A 21329-nucleotide genomic window follows, 5' to 3' on the forward strand; every position below is an offset into this window, starting at 1 on the left:
TTGGTGTGCTGTTTCCAGGTTAATTTGGTATCAATGAGAAAGCCCAGAAGTTTAATATCTGCTTCCTTACCCAGTGCTCCAGAAATGCTGAGGCTGCATATCATCCTCTTGAAGTGGTGGTTTTTTTTTTTTTTTTTTTTTTTTTTTTTTTTTTTTTTTTTTTTTTTTTTTTTTTTATGGTAAACGAGGCCTTAGCTTGATTGAACAAGACTTCTGCTTGTTGGACTGCCTGTTCAACATTCTCTCCTTTTGAGAACAAGGTTGTATCATCTGCAAACTGCAAGGTGTGCCCATTGGAGCCTATGTCATTTACAAAGATAAGGAACAACAGGGGCCCTATTATTGATCCCTGTGGCACACCATGCTCTGTCACCTGTTTCTCACGTAGGATTCAAGAAATTTGCAGGACAGATCCCCCTATATTATATGTTTTTAGCTTTCTGAGCAAGGCCTTATGCTGGATGCAGTCAAATGCCGTACTAAGGTCACAGAGTACTATTGCTATAGACTCTTTGTTTTCAAAACCCTGACTTATGTTTGTAACTAAGTCAAGTACAGCTGTTGTTGTTGTCCTGACCTTCCAAAAGCCATGTTGTGCATAATAAAAGAGACTATTTCCTTCAAAGTAACTTAATAGTTGTTCTTTCATTATCGATTCCATCACCTTCGCTAGTACTGGTATTATAGATATGGGCCTGTAGCTTGACACTTCATGTGGACTGCCTTTTTTGTAAACAGGCACTGTGCATGCTACTTTCAGGAAGTTGTATTGTAGTAATTCAAACTGAGATAACAACAACTGTAAGCATCATCAGTTCTGTATGATAGGAATCAGTGCTAACATCATTACAAATAATTTATCCAGATATGTTTGCAAAAATTATTAAAACTCTTTTTAGTAGCTTAATGAAATTTACGAATGTATTAATGTAGCTTGTAAAACTAGTACTACTATATTGGATACATTTATCTGCGATGATTCATGTTATTATTTTTAATTTGTAATTGTGCTATTCAGGTAAAATTACTAGATACTGAATACAGGGAATAAATCAATTTCAAGGAAATTTATTTGTTATCTTTTATTTGTGTACAGTTTTCAATTTGTTTGTATGTGTGTTTGTGTGTCAATACTTTTTACAACAAAGAGAAATTAAGCTCCTTGTTTTCTGTTTTCCAGATATGGAATCAGAATAGGCCACCATGGGTGCAAGCACTTCTGAGACCATTAGAGTCATTAGTTTTTCCTATCACACAAACTCTCATCTGTGCTGTGAAGGTTATTTGTCACTTCTTTTTGATTTACTAAATAATCCATGCATGAAAATTGTCTAAATTATTCACCTTCTGTTTAATTATATCTCAATAAAAATATCTTGTTTAAATTGCATGTTGTGTTATGAAATGTTAAAGTTTGTGAAAAATCTTGATTTGGCACAGTAGCTGCTTTGTTTGTGTGTGTGTCAATACTTTTTACAACAAAGAGAAATTAAGCTTCTTGTTTTCTTTATTAAAAGTAGCAGTTTTAGTGAAATGGCAGACCATCTCAATGCATAAAAATGCATTAATTGTAGGACATCTATCCAGTTATGATCAGTCTAGCTGTATGTTATTCATCAACTTCACTAAAATTATTGAGTGCAGGGAAGTACATGATTTACACATTGGAAAACACATTAAAGGCTAAAGCACAATGCCTTGTGCTTCATTCTGTTAACATATTGCACCTGGTCATATGCACTCCAATAAATGTCTAAAGCATAAATATCATTTGCTTTTTGACAGGAACTAGTAGTTTTAATATTGACGTACATATGATTTATCACAAATCATGATTTTCCAAAAATATTTAAAATCTGAAGTAATAAGCATTTGGAGAGGACTTAATAGTGACGAGGTTCTTGAAACTGGTAACTAAAGATACTCTGAACAAACTAAGTGAACTCTTTCAGGGGACAGGGAGAGATAGTAGGATACCCTCTGAATGATCATTGGCACTAATCCACCCATTCCATCAAAAGGGAGACAAAACGGATGCCAATAATTACAAGGGCATTTCATCCAGAATTCTGATAAACAGATTCTGAGTGACTCATTGTTAAAAGTGAAATTCATTGGTGAGATCACAGACTCCTTTGAAATCAAAACTGTCATCAGACAAGGTAAAGGACTCTCGCTGCTTCTTTTTAACTGTGTTGTGGATAATGTCATTTGGAATGGAGGAAGACACTGAGCCAAAAAGAGGGAAATGAAGAACAGTCCAGACTAGGTCCCAAACTGAAAGAGGGGTAAGCTGATTGTATACCCTTTGCCAATAACCTAGCATTTTTAACTACAATAAAGGAGTCAGTAAGGGTAAAGAATGATTTTGTTCTGTTTCAGATAGATAAATATCCAGATAGATATAAGGCATGTATTAAAATCTCAGCTATTGTCTTTCATGAATTCTTGCCCAACTTATGTTAAAGTTTTTACTTTTTTTAGGATGGTGCCAGCACAGACCAGGCTATGATACTGGCACTGGACTGTGTGGGACAAATTGTGGAGTGTGTACCCCCACATCTACTGTGTGCTGCAGCCCTTATTGAGGAGATGGTACCTGCAGATGTGCAGCCAATGGCTGGTTCTGTGGCACTGCAGCTCATTCTGTCTGCCTTGTACTCACAGCTGCAACAACATTCTGGATCGAGCATGGCACTCTCAGAGGCACTCTGTGACCTAGGACAAAACACCAAACAAACAGAGAAGATACAAGCACTTGTCATGAAGATAAATGAGTACGTTACTTTGACCTGAAGCTAAGAGAAAAATAATGCTCATTTTTAATATCCATGCATACTTTTCTTACCTCTTTGTCCCAAATTCCTACTGGGAAACAAATAACAAAATTTTAGAAATTAAAGTTTATTTTTGAGTTGCTCTGTTGATCTTGGATCCCCTTTGGTTTCACTGATAAATGTACTGCTTTGTGTGAGGCTGTCCTACCTTTGCTGTTTCATATATGTGGCCCAAGTGTTAAGTAAATAGACTATTGATCCTATCACCATGAGTGCATACTAAGTAATGTAATGCTAAATCTCACAGGTTTGCTTTAACTGGCAGAAAATAGCAATCCAGAAACCATGTAAAAATTTTACTGGCCTATTATCACATCAAAACATAATTACACTCTCCTATAACCTGCTTTCAAGGTAGTATCTTTACATAATCCTTAGCCCACATCCATAGAGACTGCAAAGATAAAATTAGACAAAGAACTGCTTACACAAGGTATTATAAGCAATCATTCTTCCCATGTTCCAACCGTGAATCAAACAGAAAGAAACTATAAAGAGAGAAAGGACTTTTAGCTGTCAATTCTAAGTTCTGAAATCAACATTTCACTACTACAGTGATGAGAATCATAATTATGACATGTGCTACAAATTACAAGATGAAATTACAGTTTCTGCAAGACCTTATTTTGTTGGCATTACAGCTGGATAGTAGTGATTTTCAGTCTCTTAAAGCAAGAATTATGACTTGACAATGGTGGTATGATGGAGAGTATCTTGTGTTACATTGGCTGGGAACAGTGAACACACCTTCTGAGCCTATTTGAATTAGTGAAATACTGGGAACAGAGCCTAATCATCAAATATAATGACTGGGTTCAACAGGTGCCATGTGACAGACAGTATGACAGGGAATTTTGTGCCATTGGGTGTTAGAATTCTCACTGTGTGGCTGTCACTTTAAACATGGTTGTCTAGTCAGTCACTCCCATGCATTCGGTAAACTCAAATTTATTTCCCTGACTGCATGAGTTTCAGTTTGTTAACTCGTATGCCATCAAAAGTTGTGCCTAGTGGTCTCCTTTTGTGTACAGTCATAAAAAGTGTTTGTTTTCCATACAACTACCTATCAGTTTGAATGATTGTCTTATATATCTGATGGCACTTACATTTTCAACACCCATCTTCTGTGATGCTTCATTAAGCATAACATTGTACAGTAAACACTAAGGCAGCATTTACTCAGAGTCAAGTTTAGTATTAAAGGTAACCAATGGAGGCATGTCATGTGTTTTACCTTACAATGTCTGACAAAAAAGTGAGGTACCCACAAAACACGGTCTAATGTCAATGTAACTTTGTACATGTATACCCAGACAACAGATTTCAAAATGATTAGAGTTACAATTTTCTGTGACAGACTGAACAGCCATCAGACTGCATTATTGTGTCAATGAATAGTTTTGTTACCAGGCTTGGTAAACAATTTCGAATGTTGAATGATCACTTTGAAGAACACAGAGATACTATGTATTTATGTAAGACAGCATTACCAGCAGCTGACAGAGTTTTGAAGGGGCTTCATTGTGGGTCTTGATTTGTCTGGCAGGTTGATTCATACAATTTCCAGATTTGTCTGGCATTTGGATGTGGTTGTGGCCTGATGTTTCACAGCATGGGTACGTGAGGGCAGGCATATTTATCATCAAGGCTCTGTTCGATAATGTCTGACTGTCACAAAGAAGGATCACCTTGTCATGCAGCAAGCATATTATAACACCTTCACATCTGCACCTGCCATCTGGGAACAATTTATGAACTCACTGCAACATTCTGTCATCCCACACCATTGATTAGAGGCTAGCAGCAGGTGGACTAGGGAATTACCATCCCCTGCATAGGCTGCCATTAATACCACAACACAAATGGCTGTGTTTGTTGTGGGGGCTGCTGCAACCAGGAAGTGTGAACTTCTGGTGACTGGCATTGCTTTGTGTTCAGTGATGAATGTTGGTTCTGCACTAGGCTGGATGACCGTGGGGAGCCATTGGGTAAGACTCCAGGTCATGGCTGGTAGTGACTGAGGGAAATCTGCTGGCCCAATGTAAATCAAGAACGTCCTGCATCTACATGTGTTACCTCACATGTGAGACAATTGTTGTGCAACTTTTCAAGAAGACAATGCTCATCCACACTTTGCACATGTCTCTATGAACTGTCTGCTTGATGTTGAGGTACACCTATAGCCAGCAAGATCCCCAGACATGACCCAGATAAAATCAGCTTGAACATCAACTTCATCACAGTGTCATTATTCTAGATATTAAGGTCCAGTTACAAGAGTTGTGGGCTCCCTTGCCTGGGGAGAGGAGACACTGGCTTTATGATGCCATTCCCAACTGAATAATGCCCTCCTCCTCTTCCAAGTGATTCACTTTACTTGTCATGAAGTGTATTTGGTTGGCAGTCTGTTCAGAAGCACTATACTGTCCAGGATTCTTAACCCTTTAGCTGCTGGAGATGTACCCATTGTGTGTGGCTTTTAGTTCTCCTCTCTTATTACCTTATCCATCCACCTACACTGAGTGTCTTCCACTCTGCTACCAGATACTGAGTTACCCAACCAGGCTGTTATGTTCTGTAGATATTTGTAGAATGCATGCAATGACATTTCCCTTTGGCCCATAAAATTTTATCAGCACACACTAGGTACTGTGACTCTGTTATCTGCTCACTTAAATTTACAAGAATAACCTTAGAGCTATGTGCAGATTAATTACTGCACTGACTTACATGTAAATAAAAATTCCTCATCAATTCTGTTTGCAGATGATACTTACATTTAATTAAATCTGATAGTGCAGAAAAAATTCTGAGCTCTATTGTGAGCACACTCAGTATCCTAGAAAACTGGTTCCACTTTAATGGGCTGAAACAGAACATTGAGAAAACCCAATTGCTACATTTCAAAATCAAAATTTGTAGAGCTTAAAATATTGCATACAGTCAACTTATGGAAGAAGTTGATACGGTCAGATTCCTCGGATTAAATGTGGGCAAAAACTTAAGCTGGAATACACATGTTGACTTCCTATCAAATAAATTAAACAGTTTCACATTTGCGATGCAGATATCAGCAAATGCTACTGACATGAGTACACAAAATATAGCATATCATAGTTAACTTGCATTTGTTATTAGATATGGTACAATTTTCTAGGAAAGTTCAAGTACTATAGGTGCTTCAGATACTGAAGCTCCAGGAGAAAGTTGTCAGATCATATGTACTGTACAGCAAACGGAAACAAATCAGAATCCAGTATCTTGGAAACTAAATCCTAACTGTTCACTCTCTATACATTTATGAAACTATAATCTTCTTACACAGTGAACAAAAATTGTTTAAGGAGAATCATTCTAGCCAGAACTGTAAGATAAGAAACAAAGAGAATTTTATGATTTCCACACACCAACTGAAATTATATGCGCAGCCTCCATTGTATACGTGAGTAAAAATATGGAATAAGTTAATAGGCAACAACATACTTAAAGCCATAAAATCTAAAACTAAGTCTACAGAAGGTTTTGTGGGACAAATGTTACTATCAATTAAAAAAAATTATGGAAGAACTGTTAATTTGAGCTAGGTGTAACATAATAGTGGACTTTTTTCTTATAACAGAACTGTATGATTATTAAAATATTGGTATTAGCATGAGTCATCTGTTTTGGTGAAATCATCCTATAATATTTTGACATTTCTCCTGTATCTGAATCAAATGATTTAGAACAATCCTCCAGGGCCCAATTGAATCTCTATCAGATTCTATACCGAATTTGAGACTAAGTTAGCCCCTCTTCTAACTTTAATCTATTGTAAATCCCTGGAACAAAAAACGGTGCCCAGTAGTTGGAAGAAAGCACAAGAAGGGTGCTAGAAGTGACACACAGAACCATCATCCAGTATCATTGACGTCAATTTGTTGCAGAATCTCAGAACATATTGTGAGCTCTGACATAATGAGATATCTTCATCAAAATGATCTCTCCAATGCCAACCAGCATGGATTCTGAAAACATCGATCACATCACACACAATTCACATTTTTTTCACATGACATACTGAAATCTTTCGATCAAGGCTGTCAGATGGAGGTGATATTTCTTCATTTCCAAACAGCATTTGACTCGGTGCCACTCCTATGTTATTATCAAAAGAATTATTTTATGAGGGATCAAGTGACATTTGTGACAAGATTGAGGATCTTTTGGTAGGGAGGACACAGCATGTTATTGTGGATGGAGAGTGATGGTCAGATGTAGAAGTAACTTCAGGTGTGCCCCAGGGAAGTGTGTTGGGACCCTTACTGTTCATGTTCTATATCACTAACATTGCAGTCTGTGTTAACAGTAACATCACACTTTTTGTAGATGATGCAGTTAGGAATTAAGAAGTACTGTCTGAATGAAGCTGCACAAATATTCAGTTAGATCTTGATAAGATTTCAAAGTGGTGCAAGGATTGTCTACTTGCTTTAAATATTTGGAAATGTAAAATTGTGCACTTTAAAAAATGAAGTAATATAGTATCCTGTGACTATAATATTAATGAGTCACTACTGGAATCAGGCAACTTGTACAGATACCTGGGTGTAACAGTTTGTAGGGATATGAAATGGAATGATCACATAGGCTTAGTCGTGGGTAAAGCAGGTGGCAGACTGCAGTTTATTGGTAGAATACTAGGGAAGTGCAATCAGTCTATGCAAGATTGCTTACAAATCACTCTTGCATTCAGTTCTAGAATATAGCTCAACAGTGTGGGGCCCATACCAAATAGGACTAACAGGGGATACTGAACGTATACAGAGAAGGGCAACATGAATGGTCACCAGTTTGTTTCATTAATAAGAGAGTGTCACAGTGATATGGAAGGAACTGAACTGGAAGACTCTTGAAAATAGACGTAAGCTATCCTGAGAAAGTCTGTTAACAGAGTTTCAAGCACCGGCTTTAAATGATGGCTCTAGGAATATACTACAGCCCCCTATGTATCAATCAAATGGGGATTGCAAGGATAAGATTAGAATAATTACTGCCCACACAGAGGCATTCAAACAATCATTCTTCCCACACTCCATACGAGAATGAAACAGGAAGAAACCCTAATAACTAGCACAGTGAGACACACCCTCTGCCATGCACTTCATGGTGGTTTTCAGAGTATAGATGTAGATGCAGATTGTGTATTTTATGAGACTAATAGATCACAATCCATAATTCACAGACATATAGAGAGAGCTCTCAGATTTCTACATGTTAAAACGATTCTTATGACTAAGCAACTTTTAATAACTAGCTGCTATGCTGACGCTTAATAAGAATAAACCTGAATAAGATTTTTACTCTGCAGCGGAGTGTGCACTGATATGAAACTTCCTGGCAGATTAAAACTGTGTGCTGGACCGAGACTCGAACTCAGGACCTTTGCCTTTCGCGGGCAAGTGCTCTACCAACTGAGCTACCCAAGCACAACTCACGCCCCGTCCTCATAGCTTTACTTCTACCATCAGTACTCGTCTCCTACCTTCCAAACTTTATAGAAGCTCTCCTGCGAACCTTTCAGAACTAGCACTCCTGAACGAAAGGATATTGTGGAGACATGGCTTAGCCACAGCCTAGGAGATGTTTCCAGAATGAGATTTTTCACTCTGAAGTGGAGTGTGCGCTGATATGAAACTTCCTGGCAGATTAAAACTGTGTGCTGGACCAAGACTCAAAATCGGGACCTTTGCCTTTCGCGGGCAAGTGCTCTACCAACTGAGCTACCCAAGCAGCTGTACTTCTACTAGTACCTCATCTCCTACCTTTCAAACTTTACAGAAGCTCTCCTGCTAGTTCTGCAAGGTTCGCAGGAATTTCATTCCACAAGATCATATAATGACAAACAGAACAACAAGTAATTGCTTTGCTACCAGAGCATACTTAAAGAAACTCTAGATGAAGGATAGCACATGAAAGCACAAAATCATTGATATTCTAACTAAAGGAGACCTTCATACAACTTAGATACTTCTGTACAATTCAGGAAATGATGTTTTTGAGACATTTGCCAAGAACCATTAAATGATGGTTTCTGCAAATTAGAACATCATTTACAGAGTAGAAGAAATGCCAGTACCAAATTGTCAATAAATGTGCAATTTTCATGAAATAAATGCTGTATGTCATAGAAACTTCTTTTTTAACATTAACATCGCCAACAACATCATCTGTATGGAGATATGATCATTCATATGACTTTTGTTAATGCAATGTATATTTCTGCATTTTTTAACATAATAATTAAAAAAATTATCCATTTAATAATTCTTTTCATGAATAAATAGTAGCAGTGTCCTGGTGAAGTGTTTACTGCTGATAATTCATCACTGGTTGAATTGTGTGGAAGACTTGGAATCAAATAGGGTAACTATGAAATTGGAGGAGAAAATTAGTGGCAGGTGGATGTCATGATCAGTTGGTAAAACCAGTGAATATGACTCAATTAAAAGAGCATCTGCATCTACATCTATACTCTGCAAGCCAATGTGAAGTACATGACGGGGTGCTTCCCTCCGTACCACATTAGAACTTCCTCCCATTCTGCTCACAGATGAAGTGCAGGAAGATGCCTATGTGTGTTCTGTAATCAGTCAAACTTTGTCTCTGTGGTTCCTGTAGGAGTAATACATAGGTTGTTGTAGTTTATTCCTAGAGTCCCCCCTTAATATTGGTTCCTGAAACTTTGTAAATAGGCTTAGTGAAATACATGACATCTATCCTTGAATGCTTGCCAGTTCAAGTTCTTCATCATTTCTGTGATGCTCTCCCATGGGGCAAACAAATCTGTGACCATTGATACTGCCTTTTTTTGTATATGTTCAATATCCTCTGTTCGTCCTGTTTGGTATTAGTCCCATGCACTTGAGCAATGGTCTCAGATGAGTTGCACAAGTCTGTGGTAAGCAATTTCCTTTGCAGATTGACTGTATTTTCCCAGTGTCCTTCCAATGAACACATGTTTGCCACCTGCTTTGTCTTGGACTGAGCCTGTGAGATCATTCCAATTCATATCCATACAAATTGATACACACAGGTATTTGTATGAGTATAGGCATCTGCAAGGGAGGCAGGGGGGTAGTTTCCCCCTTTTGGGATTTGGGTACAATTTTTTTTTGTTAATAACAGAATACTCACAAATTTCCAGCAATGATTGTCTGTGGCTGCAGCTTTTCCACTGCCAACCATGATAGTAAATACCATGAATTTAGCAGTCATGATATATCTTTCCTTTTTTGGTTGTCATGCTCTTCATGCGAAATAATGACATTTTACGTAAGTCTGAGATTTGCCTGGTCAGCAGTGGTTTGAGGACTGTTCTGTAGTTAGGATGAGTATAAAACTGTACAGAACTGCGCTTTTGGCCGTTACTGAGCTGCAGAAAGGCACTAGTCCACACACTAACTGCTGCACTGATTCCGAAGCCAATTCCCAGCATATGAACATGATAGCAGTAAAGGTGCCCACCATCCATCTCTAATTCTCATCAAGTTTCCCCCACATTTTGTTGTACAACAGAATCACAATGATAGTTTACTATTTGTCTGTGCACATAGTAAATCTGCATTGGCTTTGCTGATCATACATTCTTAAAATATAATGCAATTAGATACACAAAAAAAACTAATACCAAGTGGTGCTAGGAGAACACATATACACTCCTGGAAATGGAAAAAAGAACACATTGACACCGGTGTGTCAGACCCACCATACTTGCTCCGGACACTGCGAGAGGGCTGTACAAGCAATGATCACACGCACGGCACAGCGGACACACCAGGAACCGCGGTGTTGGCCGTCGAATGGCGCTAGCTGCGCAGCATTTGTGCACCGCCGCCGTCAGTGTCAGCCAGTTTGCCGTGGCATACGGAGCTCCATCGCAGTCTTTAACACTGGTAGCATGCCGTGACAGTGTGGACGTGAACCGTATGTGCAGTTGACGGACTTTGAGCGAGGGCATATAGTGGGCATGCGGGAGGCCGGGAGGACGTACCACCGAATTGCTCAACACGTGGGGCGTGAGGTCTCCACAGTACATTGATGTTGTCGCCAGTGGTCGGCGGAAGGTCCACGTGCTCGTCGACCCCTGGGACCGGACCCCAGCGACGCACGGATGCACGCCAGTGCCGTAGGATCCTACGCAGTGCCGTAGGGGACCGCACCGCCACTTCCCAGCAAATTAGGGATACTGTTGCTCTTGGGGTATCGGCGAGGACCATTCGCAACCATCTCCATGAAGCTGGGCTACGGTCCCGCACACCGTTAGGCCGTCTTCCGCTCACGCCCCAACATCGTGCAGCCGGCCTCCAGTAGTGTCGCGACAGGCATGAATGGAGGGATGAATGGAGACGTGTCATCTTCAGCGATGAGAGTCGCTTCTGCCTTGGTGCCAATGATGGTCGTATGCGTGTTTGGCGCCGTGCAGGTGAGCGCCGCAATCAGGACTGCATACGACCGAGGCACACAGGGCCAACACCCGGCATCATGGTGTGGGGAGCGATCTCCTACACTGGCCGTACACCTCTGGTGATCGTCGAGGGAACACTGAATAGTGCACGGTACATCCAAACCGTCATCGAACCCATCGTTCTACCATTCCTAGACCGGCAAGGGAACTTGCTGTTCCAACAGGACAATGCAAGTCTGCATGTATCCCGTGCCACCCAACGTGCTCTAGAAGGTGTAAGTCAACTACCCTGGCCAGCAAGATCTCCGGATCTGTCCCCCATTGAGCATGTTTGGGACTGGATGAAGCGTCGTCTCACGCGGTCTGCACGTCCAGCACGAATGCTGGTCCAACTGAGGCGCCAGGTGGAAATGGCATGGCAAGCCGTTCCACAGGACTACATCCAGCATCTCTACGATCATCTCCATGGGAGAATAGCAGCCTGCATTGCTGGGAAAGGTGGATATACACTGTACTAGTGCCAACATTGTGCGTGCTCTGTTGCCTGTGTCTATGTGCCTGTGGTTCTGTCAGTGTGATCATGTGATGTATCTGACTCCAGGAATGTGTCAATAAAGTTTCCCCTTCCTGGGACAATGAATTCACGGTGTTCTTATTTCAATTTCCAGGAGTGTAGAAAGGTCTATCTTGTGACAGAAGGATTGAAGGGCAAGGAGGGGCGGGGGCCAGAGGAGGGGGGGGGGGGGGGGGGGGGGCGTGAAGGAAGAGTATTGGTGAGATGTAGGGTAGTTATTTTAACTGATTATACATTCCATATTACATAGCAGTGCTATTGTTGTAGACTCTGAAGAATACAGCCATACCATACTGCAAGTACAAGGGGGGTACCGTCAAACAGGGTGATTTCGGACTGTTTTTTCTTTATTTTGATTGTAACTTTCGTATATATCATTAGATTGAATTGATTATTATGAAAGTGGTAGGGTATATGTGTAACAAATAAAATATCCCAGAACTAGTATGTGTAGGTATATTTATCTGAGGAAGTTAAATAAAGTGTCCGAAGTCACCCCATGGATTGTTTCCACTTTATGCTAATGCATGGATTTTTAACATTGAGACTGTTCATCAATTATTCACCTAGGAAAACAATTGACACAAAATAAAAGTTGTGGAAAGCGATAAATGCAATCTTGCGCTTAAAATAACTGACGCACAGATATTAAAATAAGTAACTCTTTGTTTCTATGCAGTGGCAAAGAGCAAATAAGCCATACTGTCCGAATTCGCCCCGGTGTCTGAAATCACCCCATATGATGGTACCCCCCAAAAAGGAATTATTTTTTAAAAGCTATATATTTTCAAATTGTTTACAAAAGAACCTTATCCCTTTAAAAATATTCTCCATTACAACTAATACATTTGCTGTACTGGTGCTTCCACTGTTTAAAAAAAAAATTTTAACCATCTTCAGAAATGGCTTGCAGTTCCTCCCTCATTTTTTTCTTGACTTCCTCAATGTTATCAAATCAGTGTCCTTTCATGCCCCTTTTCATGCGTGGAAATAAGAAAATTTCACATGGAACCAGGTCAGCCGAGTTAGATGCACGGGGCAGTGGAACCATGCCATTTCTAACCAAAAACTGCCTAACAGAGATGGCTGTGTGTGCAGGTGCATTGTCGTGGTGGAAGAACCACCCACCTGTCTGCCACAAATTGGGTCTATTTGATGAACACTGTTGCACAATCTTCATAAAACTTCCAAATGAAAGGCTTGATTGATAGTCTAACCTGGGTGAACAAACGCTGAATGAACTGTGCCCTTTTTTTTAAAAAAGGTGTTGATGATGACGTCTTCCATTGGCTTCGCTATTGCTTTGTTTCTGGGTCACAACTGTAGCACCTTTACTCATAATTAATAATGACCTTTGACAAAAAATCTGGATCAGTTTCAACCTATTGTTTCAAAGCACGACATGTTTCAGCTTGACAGTCTTTTTGTCAGTCAGTCTGAAACCAAGGAACAAACTTGGCAGCAACCCTTTTCATTCCCAGATCTTCCATGAAAATTCACTGAACCAAGCTCCAAGATAATCCACTAATTTCTGACAGTTCATCAATTGTCTTTTGATGGTCTGCGAGTACAAGCTCTCAAATTTTTTTTCAATAATTTCATCGATTCAGGCAGTTGATGGATGAGGTTTGTTATCAGTCAACACATCATCATTTTGAAATCAAGCAAACCACTCGTACCCTTGAGTTTTTCCCATGGCATCATCTTGATGAGCTGTTTTCAACATTAAAGCAGTTGCAGCAGCGTTTTTACCAAGTATAAAACAAAATTTCACAGCTATTTTTTGTTCACTTACACTTTCCATCATAAAAAAGAAACAAGGACAAAACAGTGCTAGCAAAAACAATCACAGCAGTTGAACAGAACAAGCCAGATCGACAACACAGGTGGCACTGAAGTGCAGCGAGTTATGCTATAAATGCCTAGCAGCAGGAATGCATACTACACAAGCTCCACTCATGGCAATATTATTCCGGTTCTTTCTGGAGACCCATTTATATACCCAAACATGAACCCTGAAGCCAAATGCATCAGTGAAAAAATAAAATACCATTTTATGTGCTTTCAGAAACGAAAATAGTGTGAAATTTCAAGGTGCAAAAGATGTCCTCTCCAGGAATTTGGATCTTTTCACTCTATAGAGTGCAACTATGAGTTCTACACTTCAGATGGTATGGTTGCACAATAGTGTGACATACTGAAGAGATGAGTATAGTTCAATCTGAGGGTGGTCTTGGGAGATTTTCAATATTCATCTAGTCATATAATGGCCAGAGTTACACTTTACCCAATCAACACAAAATATATAGCATGGAAAGCAAATTTGGTTCAATTTTAGTTATGCCAGTATACATTTAAAATAGATGCCACTAAAAAAAATGCAGTATATGCATCATCATATTGTAGGTATGAAGAGATTTAGAGAGGCATTTTAGCAATCATTCTCCCTGCCCTCATATGTGAATTGGATGGGAAAAAGCCCTACTAACTGGCACAATGGGAAGGAGCCTCTGCCATGTACTCCACAATGGTCTTCAGACTATGGCTGTAGATCTTGGTGTAGACTGATTTTTCAGGGAACCTTTACTTTGAAATGGTATTTAGAACTATATGAAGTTCTTCAATAATAATATGTATATGAGCACTGCATAAATGTCTCTATGAATCTTTATAATTTTCAGTGCTAGAACTGATGCTGAAGATTTCATGTCAGTAGAAGATACCCCACATATGGCAGATATACTAGCAAGTAATCTCCTCTTGACCGAGGAGGGACCACACTATCTGAAGGTAACAAATATATAATTTTAACAGTTATGCAGTATTACCCATCTGGCAATAACTTCCATTTCACATGTGGACACACACTCTCTCTCTCATACACACACACACACACACACACACACACACACACACACACACACACACACACACACACACACACACACTGAGGAATGAACTGATAGTTCCAAAAGTTATGAGAGTGGCATGTACTTTTACTTTATATGTTATTGGCAAAAATAAATATTTCATTTTCTGAAGATAATTCGTAACCAGTAGTTCTGTCACATAATTTAATTAAGTTTTCTCAAATGTTTTTTCCTTTCTGTACAATTATGTAAACATTATGTTTTATAAATGTAGAACATAGAATATTGTAACCATAAAATAACTTCTGAAGACTACAGGACAACTATGCTTGATTCAGAATGAAAGTCACAACTGAAATGCACAGTTCTATGTTACCTTTCTTTTATGGCTGCTCATAACATCATATTAAATAATAACTTCTTATACACACATAAGAGAACATACAACTTTATTTCTCTTTCTCATAAAACATGAAAGTGAATTATCAACAACGAAACATTCTAACTTCATAGAACAAAGGTATAGGGTAAACAGCACTCAAATAATTAATGTCTTCACCACCAACTGATGCACAGTGAATAACTGTTTATTTACTCTGTCTATCTCCCAGCTCCCACACAGCCCCCTCCTGACATAACAGAGATCCACCATATTTGCTGTTCTGGAAGATGCTTGCTCCTGTTGTGGCACCAAGTCTTGTACATCTTCCCACTTTAAGTCTTCTGGCAGTTAAGTGAGCAGGCTTCACTCGATCGCCTGACACTGTAACCAGTGTATCATGAATCTGGATCTCCATTGCTTGTGTGTTAAGTTGCAGTAAAGTATACCATGCTTGCAATGGAGCTCTAACTGCATTGGTTTGTAACATCATATGCAAATACTTGCTTAAGTCTTGGTGCACAAATGATGGAATGTCGCCATGCCATTTTGACGGTTGTTGTTGGAGGCTAGTCAGCTGTGCTTTAACTCTCTTCAATAAATACAGTAGATCAGTCTCACTCTTATGCTCTTCAAAGAACTTGCCAGAAAGTCAAAATGTTTCTCCATACAGAAGCCCTGCCATGGATGCCCCAAGCTCTGGTTTGAAAACAGCAGACCCAACAACACCAGTTGCAATACTGCAGACTAACTGTCACCAGGCACATCAATGCAGCTTTAAATGTTTTGTGCCATTGTTCTATCATTCTGTTATTTTCTCAGTTATGTTTTGTTGTAAGGTGATGTTGGAATCCACAAATGTTTGCCAGTTTAAGAAATAATGAGGACTCGAACTGACAACCCTGGTTAGTCGTGGCATGCACTCCACATCCAAATCATGCTACCCATGTTGCCAAGAAACTTCAACTGACTGTATCCACAGATGTGTTGAATCAATATGGCTTCTGTCCACCTCATAAACCAGTCAACTGCTGTTAATAGATAACGGTAACCTTCAGGCATTGACAGTGGGCCAATGATGTCAAGATGCACATGTTAAAAACAAACAAATGGTTCGTCAAAGTGTCCCACTGGTTTCTCCACATGACACCCAAACTTATAACATTGTCAGGCAGGGTATGCCTGTGTCCACCTTCAACAGTTATGCCTAACTCCAGGCCAATTGAAGTGTTCCATCAGCAACTTGATACTTGCTCATGTACCTGGATGAGCCAAATTATGTATACTTTTGAATATCTCTTGCTGTAAACATTCAGGCACAAATGGTCTAGGTCTTCCGCGGGAGGCATCACACCATATTTTAATGACCTCACCTTCTGGATATATTCTCTGCAGTCTTAACTCTGTGGAGGTACTCTGCTGAAAAACCTGAAGTTGTGTGCCTTCTCTTTGCTCTCTTGCCAATCTCACAAATTCTGCCAAACTGGTTATCACTGCAACCCTTTGGAAGTAGTCTGCTATGATATTCTCTGCTCCTTTTACATAACACAAGTCGGTGGTGAACTGGCTTATGTATTCCAACTGTCTAAGCTATCTAGGTGACAGAGCATCTGTAAGCTTACTGAATGCAAAGGTGGGTGGTTTGTGGTCTGTGAACAATGTAAATGGTCTACCATCCATATAAGGTGAAATTGCCTTATTGCCTCATAAACCACTAGCAGTTCTCAGTCATACACACTCCAGTTCCTTTGTGCTTTCGTGAATTTCTGTGAGAAAAGCCCTAACGGCTGCCAGTGTCCAAGAGACCCTTAATGTAATGCTGCTCCAGTGGCTGTCTGACTTGCATCGACTATTGTAGGTAGTTTCATGTCTCTCTCAGGATGAACCAGTAAAGCCACTTGCTTCAGACTTGTTGTGACCTGTTCAAAGGCTTGGTGCATACAGGGTGTCCAGTCTAGCTTCTGATGTTTTTTGATATTAGGACTTGCCAGCACCTCTGTGAGTGGTGCTTGCAGAACAGCTGCTCCCAGCAGATATCAGTGGTAAAAATTTACAACATCTAAGAACTTACATTATTGTTCCAAATCCAACAGCTGAGCTATTTGTTGCATAACTTCCACTTTCTCTTCCAGTGGGCAGATACCTGGTTTTTTCGCAAGCTGCACCTATTTTCTTTAATTATTATTCTGTACCTACATAGTCTATCAAAAACTGTTTTAAGGTATGCCTTGTGGAGATTTAGTGTCACTGGAAACACCAGCATACTGTTGAGACAGGTGAAGGTGAAGTATAACTCTTGTAACACCTTATCCATGAAACATACCATCTATGAGCCACATTTTTAAGGCCGAATGGCATATGTAAAAAATTTGAAGAGGTCAAAAGGTGTAATGACAACTGTCTTTGGTATGTCAGCTTCTGCAACTGGTATCTGATGGTATGCATTTTGACAACCTACGACACTGAAATATTTTGGTCCCACTAGTACATTTGTAAAATCGTCAATACTGGGCAATGAATATTTATCGCATGCAAGCATTCAATTCCCTGTAATCACCACAAGGACTCCAACTTCCATTTTTTTTCTTTTATCAGATGTAAACATGCAGACCATGCACTATCAGGTCTTTGCATTATTCCTTTTCCTAACATATGTTTGAACTCAACCTTTGCATCCAAGAATCTGTCTGATGGCAATCTTCTTGGTCTAAAAGAGACTGGAGGGCATGGCACTGTGTTAGCGAACTGTGCTTTGTGTCACTGTGGTTGGTTTTTATGATGTTAGGCCCATATGTTGGTCTACCACTGGTACCTGTATTGAACCACCTCCTCTTTCTCTGAATTTCCCTAGAAGCTCAGTTATAATGTCTTCTCCTTTCTCAAGCTGAGGCAACTGAATGTGAGTGGTGACAATATATGCATACAGAAAATCCACTCCTAATATGGGTTCCGGCACATCCGCTATTACAAACATCCAACAGCAAGTATTACAAAAACCTAAATTCACATCCTTGCAGCTGCCATACGTTGTTATTGGCTGCCATGAGCTGAACTAATGAACTGTTCTTGACGTAATGAGGTATATTTAACAGTATAACTTCCTCAGTGCCAACCAGCATGGATTCTGAAAATATTGATCAAGTGAAACCCACTTGCACTTTTCTCACATGACACTCTGAAAGTTTTGGATCAAGGCAGTCAGGCAGATGCAGTATTTCTTGATATCCATACAGCATTTGACTGAGTACCACATCTACGCTTATTGTCAAAAGTTCAATCATATTGGGTATCAAGTGAAATTTATGACTGGATTGAGGACTTTTTGGTAGGGAGGATACAGCATGTTATCTTGGTTGGAGAGTCATCATCAGATGTAGAAGTAACTTTGGGTGTACCCCAGGGAAGTTTGTTCAGACCCTTGCTGTTTGTGTTGTACTTTAATGACGTCACAGACAACATTAATAATAAAATCAGACTTTTTGTAGATGATGCATTTATCTATTATGAAGTACTATCTGAAACAAGTTTTATAAATATTCAATCAGATCTTGATAAGATATGAAAGTGGTGCAAAGATTGGCACATGTTTTTAAATGTGCAAAAATGTAAAATTGTGCACTTCACAAAATAACACAAATAGTAGTATGCTATTACTATAATATCAATGCATCACTGTTGGAATCATCCAACTCATACAGATGCCTGGGTGTAACACTAGGGATAAGAAATGGAATGATCATATAGGCTCAGTTGTGGGTAAAGCAAGTTTAGACTTCAGTTAATTGGCAGAATGCTGGGGAAGTGCAATTAGTCTACAAAGGAGATTGCTTCCAAATCACTCGTGTGACCCATCCTAGAATATTGTTCAAGTGTGTGGGGTCCATGCCAAATAGGACTAACAGAGGATATTGAATGTATACAGAGAAGGGCAGCATGAATGGTCATAGATTTGTTTAGTCCATGGGAGAGAGTCACACAGATACTGAACGTACTGAACTGGAATATTCCTGAAGAAGGACATTAACTGTCCTGAGAGAGTCTATTAACAGAGTTTCAAGAACCAGCTTTAAATGATGACTCTATGAATATACTACATAGGGATCTTGAGAATAAAATTAGAATAATTACTGCATACACAGATACATTCAGACAATCATTCTTCCCAGGCTCCATACACGAATGGAAGAGGAAGAAACCCTAATAACTGGTTCAATGGGACATACCTTCTGCCGAGCACCTCATGATGCAGATGTAGACTGATATTTCTCTCTTTACTGGCAATTTGTTTATGTCAGACATGTCTGTAGCAGATAATAATATAAAGTCTTCACATATCATACATAGAGTTATCATGATAAAGGCAAAAAGGAAGTCTCTGTACTTACAATCGCCACATTGTTGACATGTCAAGCATAACTGCATGGTAGAATGCCCTTAGCGGCTCATTCGCCGAACTGTTTATGATACCGACACAGTTTTTCAAGTTTCATCTGTCACTGTTTCCTAAGTGCACTCTCTGAACAAGTGGACTTCTAAGCCTCAATTTGTGCCTGTAGCATGTCTAGTTGTTGCTTTAGTTTCAGAAATTGTGTGGTTGTATCCTCCTGTTGACCCTTGTGAATTGCTGGCACCTGATACTCTTCCGGCTTTGCTACCACTTCTGTGATGCTCAGTTTAATTGCTGTTTCCATTGTTGCATAAACACTTGGCCAGCTGGAGAACAGTGGTCATCTCACACACATTCTATATAGCCACCACTGCTCCTACTGCCATGGGAGACTCTGATGTCCAAATATACTAGAGTATAGCATCCAAAAATTCTGCCTCTATCACTATCACCTGTAAGTGTCACCAAAGTTCTGAGGGGATCTCTCACCTCATCGCTCACTGCAAAACACATGGTGTATTCATTGATCTAATGGTTTACTAAGCCTGATTATCAAAATCTTTTTTAGAATTGTATATTTCTGTGTTGTTGGGGGATGCTTAATTTTGGCTTCTACTAATGCTTCCACTCTGGTGTCCAGACTTTTGACTGCTATTGTGAACTTTTCTTGATTGTTTGTTGCTTTATTATGAATGAATGCCAACTCTAAAATTGGAAACCAGAGTTCCAGTTTATCAGGCAGGAACTTAGGCAGTGCACCTTCATATGCCCTCTAGATGACTTATCATTTCTCTTAGTTTCATTGACTACAGAGCGCATTGTGTACAAATAATTAATTTGTTCTGATGAAACATTTATGTGCTGCATTATTTCATTCCATAAGTCTTGTACCTGACTATGCAGTATACTCTGTAGCTGCACTAAATGTGTTGTAGGACTTCTGTACTCTGTCGTATGCACTGCGAATCTATGTCACCTTGCTTGTTTGTTTCCTGATATGCGAGTTTTTCTGAGTCTGGGGTCATCACTTTATGGTCACTACATAACATCATATTAAACAATAACTACTTCTTCAGACGTGAGAGAGTGTACAAATTCATTTCTCTTTCTCATAAACATAAAAGTGAATAGTCTACAATGGAACATTCGAACTCTATAGAACAAAGGGAAAGAATAAACAATACTCAAATAATTAATGTCTTTTCTGCCAACTGCTGCACTATGGATAACTGTTTATTTAGCTATCTTCCCACTGCCACACTTCTTCATTTTTGTGACTAAGATGTGGTTTTAATATGACTATTCATCAGCTGGAATGCAGTTGTTTCCTTGTTACCAGGAAATTTCAGCATTTAATAATTTTGGGCTGTGATATCACTTATTGTGCAAGCTAGTGTTTGCTGTTACTGCTTTAATTTGAAAGGGAAAGTGTAGGTCAATCATTACTAGCTACTTGCAGTATTCTCTGCTAATGAGTTTAGCCCAGTTTAGCTGGGCTAATATACACTATGGGGATCCCCCCCTGGCAATCCCCAAATAACCAATACTTCTCCAATCTCCAATTGTAATTTTGCTTAATCCTCTGAGGTATTTGCATCCCATTTGTTCCTAGGCTCACTCTTCATCTATAGTTATTTTTGTTTATTTGGAATTGTTTTTACACTTTCAATCAAATTTTCTTTTCATTTATTGGTCTTCTCTTTCCTCCACTCTTCAGTCACTGTTCCAGTCTTTTGATCTATGCTTTCCTCAACCAACAATTTCATCTATGTTAAGCATTATGTATTCACACTGTTATTTCTGCTTTGGGGTTTTCTGGAAGGGATGAAATATGTT

At 39.4% G+C, this 21329-nt stretch overlaps 1 protein-coding gene across 1 annotated transcript in view; it reads left to right on the top strand.

Annotated features, from left to right (window-relative positions):
* LOC126356663 (uncharacterized protein KIAA0825 homolog) overlaps positions 1 to 21329 on the top strand; it is a 217822-nt gene that overhangs the window by 177724 nt on the left and 18769 nt on the right. Inside the window, exons 9-11 of the mRNA XM_050007389.1 lie at positions 1181 to 1279; positions 2485 to 2777; positions 14539 to 14647. Of these exons, the coding sequence (XP_049863346.1) occupies positions 1181 to 1279; positions 2485 to 2777; positions 14539 to 14647 (501 nt within the window). The remainder of the gene's footprint in view (positions 1 to 1180; positions 1280 to 2484; positions 2778 to 14538; positions 14648 to 21329) is intronic.

This window comes from Schistocerca gregaria, chromosome 1, assembly GCF_023897955.1.
Source record: "Schistocerca gregaria isolate iqSchGreg1 chromosome 1, iqSchGreg1.2, whole genome shotgun sequence".
NCBI classification, from domain to species: Eukaryota; Metazoa; Arthropoda; class Insecta; order Orthoptera; family Acrididae; genus Schistocerca; species Schistocerca gregaria.